We start from the raw sequence: 27987 nt of genomic DNA, 5'->3' as shown, positions 1-27987 counted from the left end.
GCAATGTCACCTCCACCCCACTGTTATGRGCCAGGGGACTGCACCATAGCCAGTTCTTTCCCCTTCTCTTTTCCCTTTCTCTTTTTCCTTTCTCTTTTTCAGCATATGAGCAGTCCTCACTGAGGATATCCCTTATTTCAATCCATCCTGTTCTCAGACCCTCATTTTACAAGAACTGCAATTTTCACTGTCAGTTTTTGGGTGGGAGCATGTATTGCTGGCTGGTGGGATGAGGGGCAAAGGTGGGCAGGGTCTGTTCTGCACTGCTCCAGAGGGGTGGTTGTGGTCAGGAGAATGGGTGGTTGGGGATCAGAGTGGACAAGAGAGGAAGAAAAAGCTGCATGGTCCAGAGCAGGATTTGATACTTATATTGATGGCAGAATAATATAAGCATCAACTGCTTTTTTTTTTTTTTTTTTTTTTTTTTTTTTTTTTTTTTTTTTTTTTTTTTTTTTCTGAGATTTTGTGCACTTTATTTGCATTACTGGGGCATCCCTGTTTCCCATCCCTTTTCAGAAAGGTCTAAATTAGGAACTTTCTTTCTGAAGTCTTAAACCTACATTTTTTTTAAAGATTAACTGCCAGTCCAGATGACCCTTCTGTTGAAGGGCTCAACAGTTGGGATGAAATTTGGCAAATTTTGAATTTTCACAGAAGTTTCAAATTATATGATCAGTGTATGAAACTGTTATGCACTTGAACATACAGAGTCATAGAATCAAACCTAAAAACAATGGAAGTTTTAAAAAGCTTTAATGGCTGGAAATAAATTAAAATTTTGTGATTTTATAGTTAGTGTGATTAAGTTCTGTGACACATTGAATGTAGCAAATCCTACTGAACTCCTTAATTAGTTGAGCTCCTTAAATTGAGGCAAGCAATGTGACCATTGTAGCATGTGCATGGTCCTTTTGTGTTCTCTTATATGACCAGGACATAAGATAATGTGYTTGTTCCACCTGAACAGGAGGAAAAACATTTTCTGTAAAGATTAGTGCATACCAGTAATGATATTTTTGTCTTAGAGCTCCTAGAACTTTGCTCATGACATTAAATTGCTTCATGAGCTTTTTCATCAAGCTTTTAAACTTTTGAAACTATTTCACTCCTGTGCCTCTGAACAAATACTGTGAGGTTAACTTTTATTGTGAATCAGTTTTGAAACCATAATTCAATGAATGTATATGATCAGCCTTGTTAGTGCTTTTTAAACCTTTTAGATTAGCTTCCTTTCTTATATTTTACCTTTCCTTYTTTCTGCTCTTCCATAGAGAAGGCAAAATCTCTGCCCCATCAGATTTATTCCTTTTAGTTTTGTCTCAAGATCCACAAACTGTAATGTRTTTTCCATGAAAAGAGTAAATTTGCTGGAAGTTGTGAAGCTGGCATAAAGCCTCACAGTTTTTCTTTCTCCTTTCCTCCCTTTTTGGATTCCTGCTGCCAGCTCGCTGTATTTTTTTTCGTTGTCAGGGATGCCTGAACTTCTGACAAAAATTTCTCCCCTTCCTTAGTCTCTTGCACTAAGAGCTGCCTGTGTTCCTCCTCACAACCCCCTTCCTGCATCCTCAGCTTTAGAACTGGAACCAGAGGAGAGGAAAGTTATTAATAATATCCAGACAATAACTGTAGAGAGGCACAAAGGCTATTTAGCACAAAATGGAAATTTCAGGTTGGTGGGTATGATCATTTGTTACAAAGTTGTAGTGCTCGATAAGTGCATTTGCTGGAATATGAAGGAGCATAGTAGGGCTTGTGCTATAGCTGGSAATTCCTTTAAGCTAATTGAAGAGGTTTTCTAAAGGTATTTTGTTTCTTCATGYTCTGAATAATTGATAGGGTTTCATCCACTTTCTTCTGTGCACTCAGGCTCCAGGTTACAGTCACATATTGGCTGTCATAGTTTCACATTGCGATTCTGTGGTAGTTCCAGCTTAAAAGWGTTCCTGTTGTGCTCAGGCCAGAGTTGGCAGGGAATATCATGAGTTGTGCTGGCATGACTGCCTGTGGATCTGCCTTAGAAACAGGRTTATTTCATTTTGTAAACCAGAGTTTTTTGTTAGTGGAGATGATGGGACAGCCTGCTGCAATTCTTGAGCTTGCATGAGTGGTCAGAGGTACATGCAAAGCTGCCAAAAATGTTATATTGAACTGCTGTCTGACTTGTTTATCAGTTAAAAATACTTTCAAGAGTCCATCCTTTTTTGTTCTATCTTTAAGTCGTTAGAGTTGTGCAAATCATCTTATACTGGATCCTTTTTGTTCCTTCTGTCCATCTGTTTGCAGTCTAATGTGAGTCATGTCCTTCTCCACTCCCTCTGTCTTGCTAATACATGAAGTACAACATTTTCCACTTTCTCATTTGTGCTTTTCTTGTACACCTTTCTTGTTCTCAGACAGAAACTGCTCTCACTTGGACACATTCACAAAAAGCTGCTATGTCAGTCCTYCTCTGGTGACCTGTTTTCAGTGCCCTCCTTGTCATATTTGCAYTTGCCATTTCCCGTTAGCCTAAGAAAAAGTGGTGATCTAGTAGGCTATTAAAAAAATKACATACCCCATTCATTGTCCTTTTTCTTTTATGGTTATGTTTAACTGTTATTTCAATCCATTCTAGTTCATAATTTTTACTTTTTTCTGAGAATAGAAAAAGGAATGGATTTTTAAAAGCATCAGTGCTTTAATTCCTTTAATCCTTTGTTGTTTTTGCTCTCCATCTGCCAAATGATAAAAGGATAAAGGCTTTTAGAGATATGTTCTTTTATACTTTCATCATGGTAGTAGTAGTATCAGGGTTGTAAGTATCTGCAATTGCAAATAAGAGAGGATGTATTGCTGTAGCACATGCTTTTCCCTGATCAATTTGTTTTCACAAATTTCTGTGCTTTTCTGTTAGCTTCTGGATTCCTATAATTTCTAAAATAAAGCCACTTAATGAAATGTCCAGTGGTCTTTAGTTTCTAATTCTKTTCTCTGATGGAATTTCTTAGATTTTCATGAATATCTAGATATTTTCAGAGTTTATGGATTTAGCAACACTCTTTAAAAAAGAGAATCTTTTACGGTAGGGTAATAAAGAGTTCTAGGCCTTACAGTCAATCTGTATTTAAAAAAAAACCCAAACAACCCTACAGCCTTATGTTCATGCGGCAAATTTCAGTGTTTTAGTTTGGCAGCTAACAGAGAATGAAACGGCATATTTTTCATAGAATGGTTTGTGTTGGAAGGGACTTTGAAATCATCTTTCCCAAGCCCTCTTCCATGGGCAGGGACACTTTCCACTAGTCCAGGTTGCTCCAACCTGGCCATTTTGTTGGTCCTGCTGGTATTGCTCTGAAATGTTTGTAGATAATTGAGAGGTTTTAAATATCTGTTTAATAGTGTAATAAAAGATGTTAGAAGTATGATCATTTTCTCATGGCTAGAAGACTGCAAAAATTACATTAATAYCAGTCACTGCACAAAAGCAATCTCTCTGAACTCAAAGGCTGTGGATATCTTTAGCCRTGCTGATTAGTACGTTCTAGTTTCAATGACTGTTTTCTGGTAAAGACATGGATGCTCTTGTTTCCAGCTCTTCAGAGTCCCATGAAGAACATTTGCCAAAATGGTGCTATTTGCTTAAGATACGTGATTCTTTCCTTATTTGTGTGCTTGTGTGTATGCAGAACTATTTTTTAAATTGATTTGGTGAAGGAGGTTTGCCTTCATAGTCTGAATGTCTGGAATAGAGTCAAGAAATGATGAAAAGGGAGACTTCCCATGAAATTAAATACTTGTGAATTGCAGTCTTTTTGTTTTATTGTTTTTTTGGGTTTTTTTAATGACTTCCTTAATTTCTTAGATTATTAATTTGATTTTTCAGAGCAAGGAAGAGATTTTTGTCAGTTGAAAACATTTTCTTAATTGCAATTGTTATTCAGATGGGTTGGGGAAAAGGCTAGCTCAGTGCATTTTTGTATTTTGTAATCATTGCTTAAGCATTGTTTTATTCTCAGGGTCTCTATTTTTTTTCTCCTGCTCTTATCTTTATTGTTCCATCCAGGGCTCAGTAGTGAGTTTTGCATAAGAATGTCAAAAAACATRAATAAAAAGTTTGATTGGATACTAATTTATTTTCTCCTTTTTAATACCACAAAATTTGCAAGTGATTTTTGTCCAATCTCCCTCTTTCTCTTTGTTATGCTTCTGGCCACAGATAGGTAAGCAGTGTTTGCCTTCAAAATGGGGCATCTGGTGATAATTAATCTCATCTCGAATCTGCTTCTCAGTGGAATCTAATTAGCTTTGTCTTTAGGCAGTTGGTTCCTCTTCCTTCAATTCGTAATGTTACTGTTTCAAAAATCTTTTGAGTGCTTGTTCTCTAGGTGCTTGTCTCAATCTCCAGYATCATACATGGCAGTCTCTACTCTTTAAATATATACTGGGCAGTTTTTATTYTTTTTTTGGTATGAAATAGAATGAACAGTGAAAATGTATTCATTAATGTGAATAGATACACCTGCTATTGATAGTTTTTCAGGTTTTTTTTCCTTTCACCATTTTTTTACCAATGAAAGATGAAGTTCTCTGAGGGATGCATCTACTTTTAAGAAACACATCGAAGACCATTAAGCAGAATCCACACTGTGTAACTGTTTCCTTACTTTCATAGTACCATAGTTGTACTCGCACTAGTGATGCTGTTAATTTGCTGAGTTGTTGGTAGTCTGAGAGTATAATCACTAATTCTCAGATTAAAAATTAAAAAATCTAAAAATTGCAGAACTAGTGTGGCCGGACTTGAGTAGTGGTGAAACTGAATGGTAATACACATATATTCATGTTGTTTTAACAGAAATATATTCATGCAGGAGGAGCCTTGTTAATGTTTTGATCAGCTGTGCAGCAATRGTAATGGATACTGCAGAACTGAGTCAGGGGTGGAGGTGAAGTTCACTGTGTGGCACAGATTACTGCATTAGGCATTAGGACAGGAAAGAGTGGTGTGGCTGCACAGTGTGAAGCAGTTGGGAACCTGGATGAACTGATGATTTTAAAAGTTGCTCAAAAAGATGCTCAAAAGGACAGGAACTGTCCTCGTTCTGGTGGGTGCTGTTTGTGAACATTTACAGAGAGCAATTTTCCTCTCTTCACATTTATTTGATCATTTAGCAAAAGCTATTTTAGCTTGTTTACACTGCACTTTTAAGTGCTATCTTAAACCCTTGGAAGCTAATCTCCAGTTAGCAGATTTCCAGTTTTCTTTGGCAGACCCCACCCAATTTACTTCTCAACCCACAAAAAAAAAAACCGCAGTACACCCTTAATAAATTAAAAATTAGGAGGGAAAGAGATTCCATAGAAAAATGGATCACTTTTAATACTGAATGAAGTTGGACTCTCAAGCCTGTTGGGGGGATGAACCCTACTACATACTTTAGATCCAGATTCCTGTTTTGTCTTGATAATTYTCTGAGCTTGTAAAAAGAATCTGTTGTGAACACTGGTGATGGCCAGAGCCCAGTTACTACAGAATAGTGTTGTCTCCTTGGGAATTAGAAAACAGGCAGACATCTCTGAGCCTGTATAATGCTCTGACTGCTCTTCGCTGCTTTATGTGAGTGCTTGCTGTCATCAAGTTACGAGGATTCGAAATTTGTGGTTTTTCTTTTGATTAATGTGACGTGTATTGACTTTCCAATGAGTGATCAAAGGGAGACTGAAATATTTCAGAACTCAGAGCATAGAAACTTGCCCAAAGGAAGAAGTGAACACAAATAGAAAATTTAATAAATATTACAMATCTGCCAAATGAGCAATTATGAAAGTACTAATAAATACATTTTTAAGCTTACTATAATGAAGAAAGATGCCGACATGAAACAGAGGGGAATTTGSTCTGACTTAAAGTCTTTTATTTTCTAAAGCAAAAAAGCATCAGTAGACAGGGAGGAATCTTCCCCACATTGAATGTTACAGTGAAAGGAATCCAAAATTTCAGGCACATAGTCAYGAGTTTTTGTAATGTAGTGAGTTTATGTACATCTGCTTAGCACCAGTCACCGACTGTGTGCCTAATTTTAGGTTTAAGCTTACACTTTGCCATTTGGCATAAACTTGATACGTACATGCTGAGTAGCTTAACYGACATCTGGCGACTTTTTAAGGAGAAAGAGTATGATTATGGGGACAAGAGAAAACCATTAGATTTAATTACTGCAGCACCAATTCTAGTAATGGAACATCCACGTGAGGTAGTTGCTTTCCTCAGAACAAAAGTTCCTGYGATTTTGTACTGTGTGATTTAAAAAGTTGGACTTGGCAGTACCAAGGCTGTAAAAAGAAGTGAAAGTTAGATTTTTGAAAATGTGGAGAAACATTCCAAAAGAAGCTGGGTGAGATGGTTTCTAGGATGGTAATTTTCTATAGAAAACCCAAATATTTTGTAGTTAGCTTCCAGTTAAGACAGTAAAGAGTTAGAATCATCTTGCTTTTATTACTGACATGTATCATGTGTACATTTTAGCAACCTAACTTCTGACTCATGTTTATACAGTAATTTGATGCTGAATGTGTAAGATATTTGACTTGAGACTGGAAAAGCCAACTTTAATGAATTTTAGTATGTTATTTTACAGGGGCATGGCAAGTGACCAACTTGTTTAGGAATTGTGGTCCTGTTGCAGGTTTGCAGATCCATTTCCTGAAAACTCAGCTGTTGTTGCTATGATCAGCAGTGTACTGACATTAAAGAAGTAAATTAATATGTATTTTCTCTTTTGTTTAGGGTGCAAAATTTGGACATTCAATGGGATTAAATCAGGCCCCTCCCCCACGTTCTTCTGCTCGAAGATCATTTGGAAGATCGAAGCGATTTAGTATTACTCGCTCTCTGGATGACCTTGAGGTAATTAACTTYCACTTGAAATTTAGAAGTGAGTCTTAGAGAGCTTCCAGTAGATAATGCTGATAATTGCTGGAAGAAAGTCAGTAATGTATTAGTGTAATATAGTTACTTACTATCATTTTTGTGAGGGGAATACAGATTTCAGGTTTCAACCTGTCTTTTTCAATATTTCCTTAATGGGTTACATTGGTGCCAGCAGTGGCCACTCTTTCTGTGGGGAATTCTGACTTTCATTTTCCTGTCACACTTGGTCCTGTGTAAATACAAACAGTACACTTTGCTGATCGAGATGCTCATAATGTTTTGGAAATTAATGTATCATGATATATAGAAAAATCAAATGTCCATCATATTCTGGTCTTTGTTCAGCTAATGAATTTTGACAGCAGTTGTGAAAAGGGAATTCCTAATCAACTTGGTGATTCTGGATCCTTTTAAGTGTAGCATTATGCATGGTGTATATCTGGTGTAATCTGGTGTAACATCAGGTGATGTTTTGGATCTCAGTGGCCAAACCATACCAGTGGTTTCGTTGAAAATAAGGAATGAAAAGCCATCCTCCTGTTTTGCTGTAGGAACCACCTGTAGGAATATGTCTCCATTAATCTTCTCTCCTAGTCTGCCTCCTCAGGAAAACCTGAGCCACAGTGACGTGAAGGTGAATGGAGAGATTCTTCCTTCACCCCTTTACCATACTTGTCTGGAGGGAGGCTGGTGCCTGGGGGGAAAAAAATTCTGTGCAGAGCTCTTGGCACAAGAGCCATGGAATGAATATTATAGCCCTCTTCAGCACGGGAGGGGATGTGGCACGCTGAACCCTCTAAATGGGAAGGAGGTGTTGAAAAAGCAKTTGAGATGGGAGGAGGAAAGAAGGAGACGCTTGTGAGTTTTCTGCTGGRGGAAAATGTAGGAAGAACGGCATTTCACTGACTCTGAGCTAAAGGAGAAGGGATCTCAGTGCAGTGGATTTTTAGGGAGTGGAATATATGGAGGAGCTTCTGGCATGCTTAGGGAATGCAGGTAGGAACTGTAATTACTTATTTCTCGAGTGTTTTTAAGGTCATTTTTCMTAGTGGTCTGTTTCTATTATATCTAAAACTTTTAAGTGTCTTGCTTTTTTTTTCCTCCTGATGGAAAAAACTTTATTTCTTTGCATGCATAACTTTAATGCATTAAGTGCATAACATAGACAGAGCAAGAACTTCTAGATAAAAGGGTTTGGGAACCATCTAGCTTCATCTTTCTTAATCAGAAAATTGTGATTCTTCTAAATTGGAAAAGCTCGCTGCTATGTATTACCAGTTTTGACAGAATTTCTGGTTGCAGTAAGAGCGAATTCTCTCAGAATACCAAAGAGTCTGGTGCTACTAATTCACATGTAACAGGAAAAAAATGGTTCATTCCACAGTCTTCCAGATGGAAATTCCATGCAGGTTTTTTGCACATCTCATGTTTTGAGTGTTTTAATTTCTCTTTTTGTAGTTGTTTTACATTTAGCATAAATATTTATTAAAATTGGGTCTTGGGATCTTCCAATAATTTCAGAAAAATGTCATAATTACTGGCATAAAAAGTCCATTTTTCTGTTGTTTATATCCTAGTTGCTATTCGTTAGTGTCTGTAAAGTGAGCAGCACCAACAGGAGAGTTTAAGAGTTGATCTGTGTCCCAACATSCTAATTGTGACTGCAGTTCCTTTGGAAGGGGAAACTTTCATTCTAGGTCGCAGTATGAATTGGACAAAGGAATGGTCTGTATTAAAATCTGTATTTGGACTGATGCCCTTACTACATGTAGCTATGTGGGTGTGGACTGTTCTCTGTCCAACTCGCTCTGAAATTTCTTTTTTTTGCTCTGCATGCTGTAAGAGAATGATACGTTCGCTATCCCAACCACCAGGAGAAACAGCAATCCAGAGAAGAATTTCAAAAGCTTTGTATGTCAAAATGAAATAGTGTTGAGATGTTTTAATTTTGGTTCAAACGTTAACACCGCTGCTTCAGCACTTGTCCCAAGTACTCTTGCACTGAGTGTAGCAGAACACGATGTTGTTAGTACATGTTTAGTTTATTTCAGGGCATCTATTTAGGGTTGGTGGAAGAGGAAATAACAATACCAGGAAATTCTTAGAGACTCCACCTTTGGAATAATGACCATGAGCCTATTGTATAGGCTACTCGCTTGCTTTTGTGTTCTTTGCAGTTATCTTAGCAGAATGGATAAGGTAATAATCCAAACAYGAAATTAGAAAGTTTATATGCTTCTCTGAGCTTGTGGGTTTGATTCCTGCTGGCATCCAAATTAATCTTCTAAATTGAGCAGTGTAAGTAGGTTCCATGGAGTTTCTTTTATGGGCATTTGTGGAACACTGTTCATTGCTTGCAGGTTTAAAAAGGCTGTATTTGGATTTTTTGTTGAAGTATGAACAGTGTGTGAAATACCAGCTGTCAGTGTTGCTGACTGCTGCCATAAGGTGGCGTGATTTCTTTGAAATTCATTATTTATTTATTTATTTTTAAAAAGATCTGTCTGAGAATACAGCATATTAATAGMTACTTTAATAAATAAATAAAAATGTGATTTCACGAGAAAATGTCACATTTTCTTTTAAATTGTTAGATTACATCTGGCTATACATACACAAACATTATTCCTAAAAGGTTAGAATTAGTTAATGATACAGTTGCCTCTCTTTAAAACTGCAGAAGCTCTTACCTGCAGAAGCTGTATCATACATAGAGAAGCCCATAGAAAAACCATATAAAACCACAGAAAAAAAGTTTGTAACATTAATGTCTAGGTGCTATTTTTACTAAGATTATTATAAATATGTATACTATATTATTTTAAATATGTAGGGATCAAAATGGCATGAGAGTGCAAAATTAATGATGCAGTTCTGCTGCAATTGTGGTAGGGACAATGTCTCACAACATGGAAAATGCAGAATTTTATTTCTGAACTGTGGAATTTGTGCTTGTTCACAACAGGGCTGATTATGATTAATTATCCTGTAAATTGGAACTGAATTCAGAAAATGAACATGTCTGGCATGTGCCTTTGTTATGTTGTYTTCACAAGAAATGTATATAGAATTTTTTCTTTATTAAATTACAAGWAATCTGGTTTTATTAAGACCAGATTTAACTAGCAATACATTTTYCTTTGTGAATAATTTGTTATGAAATAGTGGCCATTAATGATCATTTAATTTTGTRATTTGCCCCAATTCTACTTTCTAGCATATTTTCTGGTTCATATTTTCAAGGTGTAACTTAAGCTAAAAAGACCTTATAATTATATAATATTTGGCTTGATGAGAGGACATGATCCTGTCTTTCTTTCCACTTTCTTCCCTGTGCATAAATGCCACTACTCTCATCCTCTTGCGCAATTCTGTCCTGGAAAAGATGTTTATAAATTTATAAACACACTAAAGGTGTCTCTGGGAGACTGCAGGGAGTAGAACAGTACCTATGTAAAAATTTTCTTAAACACAGTCCTTGTAATTCTTTTACTCATCAACACTTCTGGAAACAGACTCCGYAGCACTTTCAACTGTAACCCATTTTACTCATCTTTGAATTTTTCTTGAAGTCTGAGAAAATGGGGGAACCTTGCAGTATTTTCTTGAAGTCAAAAAATTTAGGTTCCTCCTCACCAWGGAGAACATTCTAAGCTGTTTTTTCCTGAAAATCATTCTGGTACTTGTACTTTTGGTATTTCTCTGTAGTTAAAAATAGGGCAGAGTAGTACAATGAGAGACATAATCTCTTAGGGAAACAAATGTCAMGCTCTTTAAGTATTGTTAAATAATCATTTAATGTACAGATATTTTTAAAATTAAAGATGATTTAATACTTTTAACTAAATATCAGGACAAAAAAAAATGGCTGTTGCAGCTTTTTGTCTTGTTCTCATCCTGTTYTGGAAACCTTAAAGCTATATTGTGTTTGAAAAAGTACATTTGTTGCATCAAATTTATAGAGCTTAGTAATGTTTTCGAAGTTGGARTGTATCATGTATTCTTTTTAAAAATCAGTGTGAGGGCTTTTGTTAGAATGTTCCATCTTAATTACAACCATTAATAATGTAGTATTATTAGGTGTTATTATAGATAATAATGCTTGATTTTTTTTTTCTGTTTTGTTAATTTCACTGAATCAACTTCTTTTTGTATTTCATCTACTAATTGAAAGCATGCAACACATCTCTTAGGTATGAGTTTTTTGTACTAATGAATGACATGTCTCTGCTGGATATTAGCTTTGGCATCTGTGGGTGGCAAAACCCCCTAAATGCTCATTTGACTTAATAAGAAGTTTTAAAGTGGGTACCTGTTTTTGTTTGACTGATTTAAATAATCAGACAAAGCTTACACAGGGAGATAATAGCTTATATTAGACCAACTAGTATACCAGGAAAATCAGACAAGAAGATCTAAACATGCCCCAAACTTTTCCCACCCTCTCAGATGATCTAATAAAAAGTATTAACTCTCCCTKCAGAGGTTGCTTTACTGACTTTCTTACATCATCACCATGGCCACAACGTAACCACTATGGCAAGTACAAGTACATTATTTAAATCAAAAGGCTTCTTCATTTTCAGCTTCTAATAGTGAATTTGAAATTGGAAAAGAATGTATAGTTTTGTCTTAGATTTCACCAATTTTTTAAAGCTATGACAACTTGCCATGGGCTCCCAGTATATATGTGTTCTACTGTGTACCCTCTTTACATACTGTATCTTTGGCAATATTTTATGCTGATTTTTATCTAAGATATAACCAACTAATTGCCAGTTTTGCTGTCAGCTTTCATGAGAGTGAGGGAAAGGCTAGTTGTGAAATAAAAGTGCATCCATGAGAAAATSTCCATATTTGTACGTAAAAGGCAGTAATGTATTTTTAGCATGCTGATGATAGACTGCTAAAAGGTTTAACCCAGTCTCATATGCAGATATTCTGAAGTCTGAGTGCTAATACTGACCATCCCCTGACACTGCTCTTTTGGAAGCCTCATGGATCTGTGCCCACAGATGAGGTTCTGGTTTCTCTTTTCCCATCACACCAGGAGTGAGCTTCTGGAGCAGTGCAAAACATGGGAGGTGTGTTTAGTGATTTCAGAGTCCCTTCCTACACTGGCTCCAACCCTCTCTCTGAACCATGGTATCTGGCTTTAAATAGTGAAAGTTAGTCATGATATTACACATTGAGTTTTTTTTTTTTTTTACCTTGAATTACTGATGTGGTCATGGAACTGATCAGTAAGACTGGAAGGCATCCTGTGGTTTGTGTCAGGCATTCTTCTGCTCTGTTTAGATCTGTCTGTTCAATCCTGGCTGGAGCTGTTCACCTGCTGGGCTGCATGGTGGCCACTCACCTGTGCTGGTAAAGAAACACTGCCAAGACACAGGGACGGGCAGGGGATTGCACTGTCTGGGCTGTCACACTGCCCAGCAGCATCATTTGCTTTCACATTTAGTTCTCTAAACTGCTTTATTAAGAATTTCAGACTCTCCAGCCTYCTTTAGAGGATCATCTTCAGGCTTTTACTTTGGCATGTGGGATATAACCACGTACTTTATATCTCTTTGAAGAAGGAAACATCATACTAGTAGTATATATTGCATTTTTCTTCACAAATTGTGCACTGCTGTGCATTACTGTTAAGCTTTTGCTGGTATTTTATACTATACAATAATTTTTAAAAGATTGTCACAATCTGCTCTTATGTTTACATTTATAGACCTTTTCATGGAAAGTTCTTGTGCTCCTCACACTGTTTTGTAAACTATCTGACAAAGGTGGGTTGGTCAACAGATGAATAGAGTTGTGTGCAAGCTCTTTATTGTGAATTTGAGATACTTATTCCTAGACACAGCCCTTAATGTTAAACTGTGATTTTTTTCTGYGGACACTGAGAATAATGGGATTTATTTTCCATTACTGCAACTRGTAGAATGACTGTCCTTCAGTAATGTTACTGTTTACTGTTTTCTCCTGCTTTTGGGTTATTTCCTTTACTTCTGGASGAATTTGCTGTGTATATTTGCATGTAAAGAGCAGAGCAGTCTGAGAATGTACTGTGAGTTGGGTCTCATCTCTGCTTTTTCTGTGAGGTGCATATGGCASTGCTCATCATGGCAGTGCTTGCCCCATGCTGTGGTGCTTGAGGAGAAACCAGCAGTGTTGCCCAGGATGGATTCCTTAGGGAATTAGATCCCTATATGTGCAAAGGCAGTTGGCAGTGTGTGGAGAAATTTCCTTTTGAGTTCCTTTTGAGGAGGCAATCAGTAGATTGTCTGACCCTGCCACTCAAGTGCTGCCCAAGCCTTATTGCCTGCAGGCTTGGCTCTCCAACAGAAGCCCATTTCTGCCACAGAACCAGACAGAATATCTGCTTTCAGGGACAAGATACAAACTTGCATTCTGCATAGATAAAGCTTCATGTAGTAGTCAGTACTGCCATTCTTAAGATGGGTCATTGAATGGACACAGGTGAATTCACATGCTGTGAACAACTCTGCAGTTCATGGAAATGCAAGGATCAGSCAGGGTGAGCAAGTTCAAGGCTCCTAAAGCTCCAGACGGGCTTATTCCTTAGTGCAGCATTATGAGGTGCTGGACTGTGGCCTTGGCTCTGTTATTTTGGTTCTGGTGTCCTTGAGCAGTGACAGAACAGTCAATGCTCACTCAAGTGTGGCTCTTGGTCAGGGGCAATCTCTCAGAGTTGTCTTTCTTCCTAACCTAGCATTCTTCTAACATTGGGCTCATCCTCTTAGAACTGAAACTGTTCCCTCTTCTGRGTCTGAGGCATGTGACATGAAGACAGAATAATGCTGCTATGACGGTCCTGGGGGCTGATTCTGAGATGCAGAACTGTTTGCTGCTTGTGGCTGATCCCTGATCCTCGCTGCAGTTTCTTACATTAATTTGTTGATTCAAGGGCATCTTTTAAGGCTCCCCCCAGGAAGGTGAGCAGTGAGGTGAAGTTACTCCAGGTAAGAAGGATGAGAGCAGTGACTGAAGAGGAGACCAGGCTGCTTTTATATGACTGAATGACTGGGCAACAAAATGGCAGATGAAAATGTATGCAGATAAATGGAAAGTAATGCAAATGAGGAAAAATAGCCTTAGCTTCATGTAACAAATGATATATATGTTTGTCATCAGACTGTTTCCTCTCAGGAGTGAGGCCTTTGAGTTATAAGGGGGAGTTGCATGTAAACAACAGCTCATTACAGTAGCAAAGAAGGAAAATCCTTTATTATGGAATATTACAGAAGGAATAGATTATCCCATTGCATACAAACTGTGRTTTCTTTTTCCATACCTGGTCTCTTTATTTTAAAATGTTCTGATATATTAGAAGAAGAAAAGATTGAGAAAGGTGTAAGAAAGAATGGAAAATCATGGGTGGCATAGGAAAAGTATTTGGGATTGACTGCTCACTCTCCTTCGGGACAAGAAGTCGGCAMCATTAATTAAAGATAGCTGGAGCCAGGAGCAAAACAAACAGGAGAACACGATTGTTCATGTAGGAGGTGAGTCGGTCTGTGGGATGCCTCACCACAGAGTGCTGTGGATGCAAGAAATTTGCATGTCCTGGAGGGAAAGTGGACARGTATTTGGAAAAGAGAGCCACTGGGGATTATTAAAGAGACAAGCCATGCCAGGTTCAGGAAATCTCTTGAACTAAAAATACCTGGAGTCTGGGAGAATGTGATCAGGGAAATGTCTGATGTGCTGCTCTGTGCTGTTCGTTGCTGGACTTGTATGTGTGGCCACTGCTGGAAATATAAAACTGGGTTTGATAAACCCGTGTTCTGACCTGATCACATTTGTAGACTTGACGATGGACAGTGTTTCATGCATTTATCTGTCCAGTGAAGCTTCAAAGAAAGAAAAAGAAGGAGTCACCTAGAACTTYTACTGGATGTTTTCTATTTATTTACTACTGCTTTTTATTCACTGTCAAATCCTTAAAACATTTCACCGGTACTTCTAAAACTTAAAAAATACAGTAAAAAACCCGTCCTCAACTTCCCTCTCAACAAAGGAACTGCTGAAAGAGGGTGTTTGAAGATTATTATTGGGCAGAAAGTGCATGCATTTCTTTCTGAAAATGCAGAGATGTTGYGGGTCTGTCTGAAGAGTAGGTGTGGTATTGAAAATGATGAGAGTAATGTTTCACTTGGAACAYGATCCTCGTAAATGCCAGTGCTCTGCTTACTCACAGGAGCACGGAGAGTTTTGGTAGGGTGAGATAGGTTGCACAATATGCATACATATGATTGTAATCACACCGAGACACGTACACACATGCCAGAGACTGCAAGAAATTTGCTGTGAGTCTTACGTGCTTTGACAATGTATTTTTTTAAAGTATTCTTAGATTATATTTTAATTATTTTTAGTAGAGATTGGTGACCTAGTTCATTCAGGTAATACTCTCATCAAAGGGGAATGTATTAAAAAAGGGAATACTTTGGATGAGAAAGCGATGTTGACTCAATGCYTAAACAAGTTTGGACAAACCTTGACGACAGAGTCCTGTAGGCCCTTAGCAAATGTATTTTACATGAGCAGATTCCTCAGCAGCGCTGTTGTCTTTACAGGAGCTTTATTGTTACGCAGGACCTGCCTAAACACCATTTTGAAAGCTGCCTGTTCCTTTTGATGAGGAGATACAGAACCAGTAGTGAGGGCGGGGAATGTGCTGGGGAGGGAGGAGAATGGGAGCGGTGTTGATAGGGCAACAGACGGAGAAGCCTCATTTTTTGACTGGACTCTGGAAGAAGTAAATATGTGTTCAGAAAGAGCGTAATAATAGAGTTGAAGGGACTGCTTCTTAACAATGAGATACTAAATTATTTATACATGGAGAAAACTTTTACTGATAGTCAAGTGTCTGTAAGTATAAAGTTTTGTTTGTTTAAAGCGAGCAGAAAACAGGAATATGGTTTAATGAGTAGTCTTCCAAGCTAAGAAATCTTGCAGTGAAATATGATARATTATGCTTCTAAGGATTCAATGAGGTTTTAAAGAGACAAAGTTTGTAAGTATAAGTATTTAAGTTGACTTTCTGTATAAGTTCTGTTATGAAATTAAGAATATACCATTTTTATAGACACGTTTAAAATTCTTTTGCAGCATCGTATTGTTTTTATTATGAGCGTAGCAGATATACAGATATTTCTCTAAGCTTTTTGATAAATCTTTCAGCAATTTTTATTATATTTGCATGTGTTTCTGTAAAGCAAAAATGTCTTGTTACAGATATGTTTTTAATTGTTACAGTGCTTTTTTAAAAGTTGTGTGGCTAAAGAGATTTTTTCTTCTTCCAGCTGGATTTTTATCCAATAAATCAGAATCCAGATGGTATGAGTTATTAAAATAACTGAAAATAAATGAATGATATTAATAGAATACAAAATTTCGGAGGTATAGAGTTAGATCAATTTTGGCTTCTTGTTGTTCAGAAAACACTTATTTTGCAAGTTAGCCTTCTAGCTGTATTACCAAATTTTGACATTATAGTCTTACTCTTTATGTTTAGATATCTCAGAATGGAATTGTCTTAAATGCTATAGAAGTATGGCAGCAAAATTTTCATATTTTAAAATGAGGGAAATAATTGAAAAGTGTAGGAAGATATTATATACATTATTTACTTGAAATACAGTAGTTTTCATGCTCACTTTTACATTTATTTCCTCAAAATCTATTAATTTTTAGGGGCAACATCTGCAGTAGTAGGAAATTCAGATGTGACTAAATGTGTTTCAGTGATCTGTCACTTAATCATATCCTCTTTAACATAATATGCAGTTTAATTTTAGCTTACAATTGGACTGCAAGTTACCTTCCATCCRGATGTGCAAGTTATGTTGTTTCTGCACGTTTTTATTAGTGGAGCGAATTCAATTGTCCTAAAATGTTAATCAACAGAAGAGGAAGATTGAAAAAGGAATTGTTTACAAACATTTTTGAAAAAGTGTATTTTTTAAAATTTTCACTCTGCAGTCCTATAGAATTGTTTTCCAAAGTTCACGATGTGGCTCGTAGAACCAAATATTTGTTTTTAGAGCGGATCTCTGGATGGCAAAGCTGGAATTTAGCACTTGAGAACTTGGCAGGAGAGTGAGCAGTGTGGCAGACAGCAGAGGGCACTCGGAACAGCCGTTTGCATCCTTCCCTTTGCTTCGCGGGATTTACTGCMGGGGAACTCTCCGTGTCTGACAAGGCAGCTTCTACTTCAGTTATTTATACTCGAGCAAATTCCAGCTAGTTGGACTTCAAAATATTTTCGTTAATATTGCATTGGAATAGGAAGGATTCCTGTTTCAAAAATCATAGGGGGAATSCACGATGCGKTAAATGAGAGAATATTTCCTCTTCTCATCAGTAGCACATATGGGGTCTGTTTATTGTTGAGTAGATGACAAGTCATTGGCAAAAATATATTTAGACAGATAACAGAAAATTTGGAGAATTAGGGGAAAAAACATATTATTTTATGGCAGTTTCCTTAATTTATGTGTAGGCTTTTTGATGCTCCTGCTTTTTATTTCAGTGACTAGGATCAGTGAGCTAAATCATATTCTTAACATGTGGCTGTCATGCAAGTAGTTGTTACTTTAATATGACATAAAAAATCAATACTTGATGAGATTTAAGGTTTTTGGTGGTGCATTCTGCCAGTGTCAGATTTAGTTTAGGGCTCTGTGTGATATGGAGCTGGTCCAAGGGATTGCCTGGTGGTTTTTATGTGTGTTTTCTTCATTTAGGCATCAGGAATATAATAAATCCTATTTATCCTTTGACAAGTTAAAACTTATCCAGGCTCCCTGTCATTCTGTCTTTCTCTTTGGCTTTTTCTAGTCTGAAAACAAATGTACAAAAGAAAATATGAGCAGGAAGTGGAGGGAGGGTAGGAGAGAAAAACAGATCAACCTTATCTGGGGTCGTTACCCCTTCCCACAGTTTAGCTTCTAAGCAGATGGATGTGGGTTTACAAATGTCRTCTTTGGTGTATCTGAATAAGGCTTTTAAAGCTGTTGTACCATACTTTAACACTTTCCATTAATAGCTTTGCAAATTAACATTCCTTCTGCTTTTGACCTTTGACCTCTGAGTTGCGTGCCCGATTTACAAATATGCTATGCAAAATCACAAGATTTTATATYGGCTGGTGCTGAAATAAGCTGTGAAAATATAGAGGGATATGAATTTTTTAAAGGGCCTTCAGTGCCACATGACACTTCATGGCCATGATCATTAACTGCTGCTGTCTAATTGGTAGAGGTTATTTTTCAGTGTCAGTAGAKTTGCTGTATGGAAAAACATGGACATGCAGTGCTTAGTTCAGTGAAACAAAATCAACAATTCCAAAGGTCTGTTTAAACCAAGGGATTATTAGGTTTATAAAGCCGAGTGTGAGTGCCTCGAATGTGTAAAACATTGCCCACCCACAGTGCTCACAACAACACTCACTGCAGTTGCTCCGGTGAGCTGCTGGTCTTGCAGCTACATCCCATTTTTGTGTGGGGTTATTTTACTCTTWCTCCTTCTTATGGGTAACATTCTCACCTGTTAAAGTCGTACCAGTACTTTTGATCTTTCTAGGTGATTCCCTAGAGGATTTAGATTGACTGTTAAATAAGTGCTATTGATGAAAGTCCTGTTTTCTGTTAGCCCAAAGGGGTGTTCACAATGAAGTTTTTTTATGTATTTCTGATTCATTTGTGATTTTTRTTCATTTATTGTAAGGATTGTTAAGCACCTGGTCTCCTGATTATTTGTAATGGTGTTGCTACTTGGTTAAAGTATTGACAATGAAAACATCTACATCCCACTTTATTTAGTGTCAGAATACATTATTTAAACAGCTCTGGCATTTTTTTCTTTATAAAACTGTACATTTTAAATGCTTATCCACACACAGTAAACTGTTCTTCTGTGCAAGTATCATAGGGCACTTGCTTCTGAAATCCTAGAATAATAGAGGGCATAATTTGTAATTTTTGAAACACATTTCTTTGTGTCTGCCCACCATTTGTTTCCATTGCATTTTGTCGTGGTATTAAATGCTTGCAGGAACATTCARAACTGCAGTGGTGTGCCTATTCAAGCAAGTAAATCAATCACAAAATTAACTGTCCATCACAGCAATTTGCTTGTGTCTCTAAACTGCTAGTTAAAATATGCTTCCCCCATTTTCATCTGCAATTAGCTTAAAATTTCATCTCTGATGACTCTAAATTAAACTGAGAAGATTGAGTTTTTTTTTGTTAACCAGGTCTGTTCATCCTAAATGCAAAATGGGAAGATGTGCAGACTTTCACATCCTGGCTGTTGCAAGTCTGTCTAACCATGAAATACTGAGTAAAGGCTCTTCTTTTAGTCTCATTTTCTTTCCTTATAAGTTCCGAGGAATATCTGCCTTCTTCCCAGAGTTGTTTTTATATTAGGGTCTCAACCTAGGAACTCTGTGGGTGTGGGGCATTCCCACATGCACATTGAACAAGGGAGAAAGTTCCTTTTCCCATAATGACTACTGGTGCGTCCACCTAGGGTTTAAGGACATCCCACTAGCATAAAAATGCCCACTAATCAATCCCAGTTTGCAATTCTGGTGTTTATTTTTGGCAGAAAATCGTGTTCTGATTGCTTTAAAAATAACAGCAATGGATGATTAAGGTGCTGTCACTGTTGTGGACAGCAGCAAACTTCCTGAAATGCTGTACTTTCCATATAGAGTGTCTCGAAGACACCKCTGTCACAGGCAAGTGAATTGCACTTCCCTCTTACATTACCAGGAGCCTATTTTGCTCTCTGCTCCCGAGGCTCTGTGCACAGAACTCTCTTGACATCAGCTGAGCACAGGTTCAGGTTGAGAGGGAGGAAGGGCAGAATAGCAGTTGGTTTCTGAAAGAAGAATTTTGCCTTTAGTGACAACAGGCTACTCCTAGGTTTGATGAAATACATCAAGCCTCCTGTTCTGTGGATTTTTATGTGCAGTTTATAGTGTTAACCACTGAAAAGTTAAGCAGAATGGACTATTTGAGRTCCTATTTTGTTCTGGCTTGCATTATGTAAACCTCTGAAAATAGTGGTTTACTATGTAAATGTTTCTGTAACTAATGTTAGGGTGATTAACTAGTGTTTTTTTGGAAACTGTCTTGGAAATCTGTTTTATTGAATACAGGACTATCACACGGTTCAACGTCATTTTATTTTCCTGATTTGTTATAGGAAACATTCTAAAATACAATCAGCATGATTTATATAAAATGATCGAGCTTTTCTGGTGAGAGATAATTGAGATCTAATCTGAATCCCTGACGAACCACAGCTTCCTGCATTGGCCTGTTGCTATTGGTAACATAAAGGGAGTAAAATAGAACTTCATATGAAATGCCTTTAAACTTTACTGGCATGTACAGGCATGGAACAGCGTTGAATTTTTTAGTTTAATCTTTGAGAAGCCGACGTGTTAAGGAAATGCTTTTTCCATATTAAGTGAAGATGAATTTAGGAAGAGTACTGCTAGGAAAAATAACTGCTGTTTCTTACGAAGAGCGGGTAAGTGATATGAATTATATTTAGCTAAAGCAAGGCATTGTTGCAGTGAGAAATTAGAATAGGCTATTGTTATTGGCAAGAAATGGTATCAGCTTCAGAATGCTTTCTGCTTAGCCTTTAAGCTTTTTAAATTTAAAGTATTTGAGTTAAGATTCCTTTGTAAATGCAAACATTGGGTTTTATTATAAGAGAAAAGTAATCTTGCTATACCAACTAACACTGAGATTTTGATATGTATTTGTGAATTATGCCCAATATGTATAAAGCTAAAAACCCATGTTTATAATGTATGCCTATTTTTTAATTATGTGCAGAGTATTTTGTATATGCTTCTGTACCATTGTATCAATATTATATCTTTAGGTAAGACTGTATATATTTTGTACATATCTTTATAAAAATAATTTTAGGGATGAATTTGGCATTTAAGGGACTGTGTTTATTTGTGATAGGATTGGTTTTGTTAGGGGTGAAAAGTTGAACATTTATTTCTAAAAGGAATTCCAAATGTCACATCATTTATTCTTCATAGATTCAAATATTTGACAGAAACATGCTGAATGTATTCAGTAAAGTTATTGTACAGTAGTTGTACAGTATTTTTTCTTCAGAACTCTTACACACAGAATGCTTTTGTGTTAACTATTATAAATGCACTTTGGTGGTAGAGAATTGAAAAGTGATATTGTGTAATAGTTCTCCTTTAAGTGGCATTCTGAAGGGGCACTCTTCTCAAAGAATTCTGAATCATGAAATTAATTGCAATAATGTTCTGAAAGAAGGATAAAAAGCCTGTACTGTTGTGCTGTTTTTTAGGTGAGAAGTACATTTGAGATTATTTATTAGAAGGAAAAWCTAGCCATAATTTATGAGTAATATGATTTTATTTTTTATTTAAAATGTTAGAACTGTATATACCATATTTTGAAACGAGATCTCCCTCTCGGAGATCACTGGAGTTCATGGCATGACCTATGTTGATGCTGTAATTTATTTAAAAATACATGTATATAATGAAAATCCTGGAGTAACGTGACTGAAGACCTTGGGGTCTTCTCATAATTCCTAGCTTGGCAAAAAGAGAAGTTGCTTCAGGTGATTTAAGAARTAGTTTGAATATGCTAGATGCCAGCAGATGGTCAGCTGAGCAATAGGCTTTCCCTGAGTTAAGTTTGAAATGTTGAAAGTTGGTTCTTTACATTCAGCCTGTAAAWCTCCAGAACCCAACAGATTTGCTAGAGTTATTCTCTAGACTGAAATCATATGAGAAAACTGGAAGGTTGGTGGAGCTGAGTGTACTACTTTAASCTGAAAGGCTTATTTACAGGGACTTCAGTGAAATAGTGTGTAAAGTGATGTACTGGGTAAGTTACAGGTTCTGGCAGCAGTCAGAGAATTCTTTGRATGCAGCAAGAAGTCGATGCCTGTATTGGAAGRAAGTGTGCTTTAGGAAGGCRACACAGAGGTCATTTTTAATCCCTTTTATTGTGAATCTTTCAGGATGCCCASGAAAGGAAGAGATATTTCTGTTGARTCTGTGATTTTGCCACTGTTAGASCAGGAGAGAGAAATACATCTTCACTCTCCTTRCMCATTTTACCCTCTGTGTCTCAGGAGGAGTGGGAAACAGAGATGTCTTTTTTGACTCAGGAAGGCACTCACCCCCACTGTAATAGCACAGATGATTTCATGTTGCTCCATTTTATTGCTAAGGCCTGGCATTTCCCAGAATGTGTCACCTCTGCTGGTATCCCCCTCTTTCGCTTTGTTCTGCTCCAGTATTTGAGCATGACTTCAACTTGAGTGACAAATCTTGTGGTGGAGAAAAGGACATTTTTGTATTGTGTTAYCTGGGTAGTCTGTACACGTGGATTTATTTGCTCAATATATGTATTTGTCTGAGCTATGGGCAGGGTATTTGTTGGTTTTCTTCATGATGTTATTATGGCAGAATTTGACAGTGCCTGGTCACTTCCCTGGGACCATGTAAAATGGGATGTGTAAGATGGAACTAAGTGGGTAAGAGTTTCTGTCACCTGARAGATGTCATCAGACAGGCTTCACGCAGTGGTGAACACATCCAGCAGGTTATAGGCCATGAAGGTGGAAGATACAGCTTGTTCCAACCTTATGAACTTTCAGCCTTATGAATTATTCTCCTCTATGCCCTSTCTCCTTTTGTACCTCGTTGTTGGTGCAAGGTGCTATGTTTTCTATTCTGGTGAAAATAACATTAGCTACTCACAAAGTAGTTTTCTCCCTGATAATTATTGTAGGCTAAAACTCTTAGATTTGCTGCAAGAAGATCCTGAACACGACATCAAAAGCTCTGGGCCCTTCTGGTTTTTCCACCTAGCAAAGGGAGATGATGAAAAGGGAAATGTAACATGTTTTCTCTTATTCAGAACTTTATGCYATCAAATATATTCTGAAGCATTTGCCAGTTTACAGAGACCTAGARCATCTTTTATGCTGTGTGATAACTGGGAAGCCACTCTTCAGCCTGCTGGACCTGGCACTGGGCTTCTCTCCTGAATCACAGGGATCAAGATCCCACCCTGAAGTCTCTGGAGCAGAGTTGCATCCCCCAACTGTGTGGGGTGTGTGTGTGTCTGTGTAACTCAGCTGCTAATTCAGCCAGATGAGCAAGCAGAGTTCCCATAAACAGATACTGGAAGACATTTTAGCWTTCCTAAATTAGATTTATTTTCAAAATTTTGGTAATTTGTTGCCATCAGAGTGCTGGCCTATACCATGGACGTTTTCCTAAACCAATTTGGTAACTGGGGCAACTTGAAGAACTAATTTCAGTTCTCATCTTGTTGTGAAAGATTTGATGGTTTCATGCAATTAGATTTTATCTCTGGATGATAGCTCRTGTATGCATTCACAACATATATGTTCTGTCATTTGGAATTAGATGCTTAAATACGTTTAAGAAAATCCTCACATTAGCCCTAACTGGCAGAGTCATACCCTGTCCTTCCTCCTCTTTCAGAAATGTCTACCTGCAAGAACTGTTCAATTTGATAGCTTTCTGATATGTATGTTTTTCAATAGGTGGTTCTTGATATGTGTGTGGTGTTAAATTTCATAAAATAATCAAACTTTTTATGTGCAGTAGATCAAATTTTGTCCTGAAGAGCCTCCAGTGGTGGGAAACATGAGTGCTGAAGAATGAAAAACAGCCCCCAACATAAAGTGTATTTTTAAAATGAGATCATCATAGTATTTAAAAAAATCTGGTCTTGCAACTTATACCTTTCAAAGACAAATCTAGACAAGTTTCAGCTGAACAGTTTAGAAGAGAAACTTCTTTGTCTGAACGTGGACTGCATGCAGTTTCTGACAGGTTTATGCTGAGATTTCTMAGTACTCGCAAACATGGTTTGAACATATTGCTGTGAATTCTTACACAGTAATTACAAGCTTTAGTTTCTAGGTGGTTTTATTGAATTAGGTGGATTTAGTTACAYAGATGAATTTAAAGAAATGTTCTTAAAATGGATTTTATTCTATGATCTACAGAAACAAATGCTGTAGTTCACAGAATTAGTGACACTAATGTAAAATATAATTCCTCCTATAGGTGCTTTGTTTTAACATAATAATTACTAAGGCTTTGCTTGGAGAGATTTTAAGTTGCTGATACATGTAATGTGATGTGCAGTAGACAAAGCACTTAAAATAAACAGACAAAACMAACTCATGGTGTGTAGAAAGTTCACTGCATTAACTTATGCTAAATGGGCTGAGGTAAAACTGCATCTCATTGCCCTTTAATTTTTGAGTCTTTCTATAAAATGGCACCATTTTCCCTTTAAAATGAGTCTTTATAATTGTTAACTTCCCAGGTTTTGACAAAAGTACTGTGAATATTCTTTTTCTATAAATTTTGCTTCATACCTTTCAGAAATATGAAGAATTGTACTTGGTGTTTCAATCTAGGTTAATGAAAGCTGGCAAAGTAAATGACCATTCCAAGATATAGATATTTCGAAAGTGCTTTGATTTTTTTTTCTGTCTAAATGTAAACTGATACTATTACTTTACTTTGAGTCATCCTTTTCTTCCTTCTTTGAGAAATGACATTGAAGTTGTTTGTTCATTAACTGTACTATGCAGTGATGTGACTTAAGAAATTAGAAGCAATCAAATTTATAAACCAGCTTTCAGTAATGAAATTAAATTTTCTAAATTACAAACATGAATTAAGTTATGGCTCCTGAATGCATAATGTGCTTACTAGACTTATGTGCAAAATAGAAGTAATAGGATGTCCTAAGCCCCACTGAAGAACTGTAACCAAAACAGAACCACATTTTTGATACCTGAAACAATGATATTAAAAAGAGATTGCTTGGATATACTTTTGATTACATTATTGTGCTTCACAGATCCTGAAGCATTTATTTTTGTGTAATTAAGGAGAAGTGCCGCCATTTTTCATTTTTTAAATCTTTTTCATGAGAGATGTATTTGTGTTTATCTGAACTAACACCAGGGGAATGATGTCAGTGGAGATTAGTTTAGACTTTGAAAGTCCCAGAAGTCTTGTAAAGACTAGATCAGATCCTCTCCTGGTGATGAGAGAGATGAGAACACAACAGTTTGTGACAAGGGATGTTCTTCAGAGAGTCTTAGCAGCAGTGTGAGAGCCTGCTGTGCAATAAAGAAAGGATAWGATGTTACTAAAGCTTTTTGTGGATTCTCAAGAAGAGTGGGAATGTTTGTTGTCAAGGCTGAAAAATACAAACTGTGAAGAGGTAGCTGTTAACTTGAATTGTGTGTGTATTTGTGCTTTTCTTCTAATGTGTGTTTCTGATGTTGAAGAGGTTGTAGATGTTGCAGGTCATTCTTTCCTAGGTTTTTAAAGAACAAAAGAAAAGAGTTTCTTTTAAACTATTTAGAAGGTTCCCTAAAGGTTCAAGGACACTTTCAATGACCAAGAAAAGATTCCCTAAACTGAAATAAAAATTCTTTCTAATGGTCATTAAAAAATCAACACAAACTTAACTCTAAAAAGCATTTGTCCTCCAGACTTTACWCAGCAGAGTGTCAAGGTTCAAGCATTGGAGTATCCTTTTGGGAAATGGTCACTACTCAGATTTATAGAGGTATTACCTGAGGTAATTTGTGATCAAAAGKGAAAAGTTTAGGGAAGATAAGCATATAAACATCAACATTTCACTAGAACACTAATTGTCCTTGGAAACCTGATGTACAATACAGGTAGAGGTGATGAGGAGTTCTTACTTATTGAAGTTAAGTTCTAGCTTATTGGAAACACTCTGAAAGTCCTTCTGTGTCTGTGGCAACCAGAAGTGGCCGATTTCTGGGGGAAGGGGAAGTTTTCAGAGTCACCTGACTGAAAACACTCTGAATTTTCATTTAATGCCAGATATTACAGATACTGCATCTCCACATATTGCAGCCAACTAAAGTGTATGGGGTATTGTTTTTGTTTGAAGTCTTTGCAGGTCAGTTTTAGGTATCTACTTTGTCACAAGTACCAACCAATTGTCTCTGTTCTTCTAAGAAGGACTTTTAGAAGCAGTGTAGCTAYTTACCATTCAGGAAATGCTTCTTCCAGTAAATATTAGTGGGATCAGATCCAGTGGTTATAAAGTTCAGGATGAATTTAATGGTGGGGAGAAAACACCTAAGAGAAAGTAACAGCTGGTTCCTTTACATTTTTCTCTCTAWTATTACCTGTTATTAATAAGATGGTAAAAGTAGCTAACACTGCAAATACTATGTGAAGCTCAAAGATTTCTGATGCTTGCCATGAAACTTCAGTAACACCTCTTTTTTTCTTTCTTATTGCAGTCAGCAACTGTTTCTGATGGAGGTAAGATGAAGCTTTTACTTTTATAATGAAGCTATTACTTTTATAATGAAAAATAATCAATTTTCCACATTAARCAACATAATATGTGGTAAATTATGTGATATATTGCAAGATTTGAGTCCAAGGTGGTGCAGAACTCTGTGACAGCTTTGGGAACTGTGCCAATGAAAATATTGCAAGACTGTGTTCACATACTTTCACTGKTTTATTTGCATAGTATTTTTTATGGTACATTTATATATGCACATTTTTATGATAACTAGGCTTCTTCATTCATGATAATAAAGAAGCAGAGCTGGTAGACTTCAGCATAATTGGAYGGTAGATAAAATCTCATTCTCTGTTTTATTGTCCTTTACATACCTCATTTGCTTTTGAAGAGATGCTCTAGCTTCTAAGTTGTAAGCTGTGTTGGTATATTTGTTGAGGTTGAAATTCCTTAAGTGTGATCCTTTTTGAGAAGGGGGTAAGTAATTTGATATTTGTGAAATCCCAGCATGGAGCTTTTGCATTTCTGGAGTACTTCTAAGTCAAATCCTCTTTATTGCACATAAGCTTACTTGTTTTGATTATAAGATGCCTTTAATATTTTAAAGGATGTCCAATCTCTGTTRAACATTAGAAGATGATTTCTCTGAAGCTTTGAAGTTAATTGAAACAGTTAAAAAATGCTTCCTTAATGGAATAAAGGAATTTGTACAATGTAGGGTATACAGGAGATGGCTTTTCTCCTTGTCTTCTCTGGCAGGAGCTGGTTCACTTGATCCTGTAGAGGAACTCACTTASATATTTTTGCATTTGCTGTTCTTTGACAAGATTACAAGACAATTTTATTAAATRGAAAGGTCAGAAGGGGACAAGCTGTGTTACTGTAATCAGATGCAGTGAAATTGGAAAAAAATATTTGGAATGGTAAGGATAATTTTTTAATAGTRCATGCAAATGTAAATGCAAAATTAATAATACTATTTACCAAATTTCATCATGTCCTAATTCCTTGCAAGACTAAAACTGCACTTGACAGAAACATTGCTGTTTTGGCTCTTTTGCTGGCTCTTTGCTGGAACTAGTGGCTGACTTTGTCAGGTATTTTTCTTCTCTACTGCTGACACAGTCTGCTGCTTTGCAGTACTTCTGTTTGGATGAGAAGATAGACTCTGTGTTGTATCTGTCTTGTCTGCAAAGAGACAAAACAACAAAACAGAAAACAATAGTGTTTCTTCTGCTTTCTATTCCTAAAATGTAACCTGTGTTTTCCTGCGAAAAATACATTTTTTTTTCCTTTGCATGTTACCTGCTTGATAGAAAAGTCAAAACAGACCACAGACTTTATGTATGTAGTTGGTGAGGACCAAAAATTTGATTGATCTTTTTTTAGGCAATATGCAATGTACTTGTATCTTGTCTCCATGAGGGTTCTTCTTCTATATTAATGAAAGTTATTTTGTTGCTTATCCAGACTTGGAAATACCTGTGATAGTACTCATCTAACAATCATTTCAAGCTTTTATCCTTCTAGCTGAAAATTTATTTTAAAAGTTCCACTATTTTCAGCTCTTCCAATATGACTTGTATCTCATTCCAAATTTGTAGGTAACTGTTTTCTATATAGTTTTTTGAACTCATGAAATCCAAGGGCCATGTAAGGTCRCAGAGGTGA

At 36.7% G+C, this 27987-nt stretch overlaps 1 protein-coding gene across 6 annotated transcripts in view; it reads left to right on the top strand.

The window, feature by feature from the left end:
• The window catches only part of RGS12 (regulator of G protein signaling 12), an 84945-nt gene that overhangs the window by 14576 nt on the left and 42382 nt on the right, over positions 1-27987 (top strand). For 3 of the 6 annotated variants that reach the window (XM_057365276.1, XM_057365275.1, XM_057365277.1), the window contains exons 3-4: positions 6767-6886; positions 26306-26327. In XM_057365276.1, coding sequence (XP_057221259.1) covers positions 6767-6886; positions 26306-26327 — 142 coding nt within the window. Of the gene's footprint in view, positions 1-6766; positions 6887-7769; positions 7907-15627; positions 15803-19994; positions 20477-26305; positions 26328-27987 lie in introns of those variants that run through there. The other 3 variants (XM_057365281.1, XM_057365280.1, XM_057365278.1) reach the window with 3 other exon arrangements.

Source organism: Malurus melanocephalus, unplaced genomic scaffold (assembly GCF_030028575.1).
Source record: "Malurus melanocephalus ecotype Western Australia unplaced genomic scaffold, MMel_1.1 scaffold_50, whole genome shotgun sequence".
In the NCBI taxonomy this organism is placed as follows: domain Eukaryota; kingdom Metazoa; phylum Chordata; class Aves; order Passeriformes; family Maluridae; genus Malurus; species Malurus melanocephalus.
Note: the sequence above shows the minus strand (reverse complement) of the source record. Positions and strands in the feature narration are given on the sequence as shown.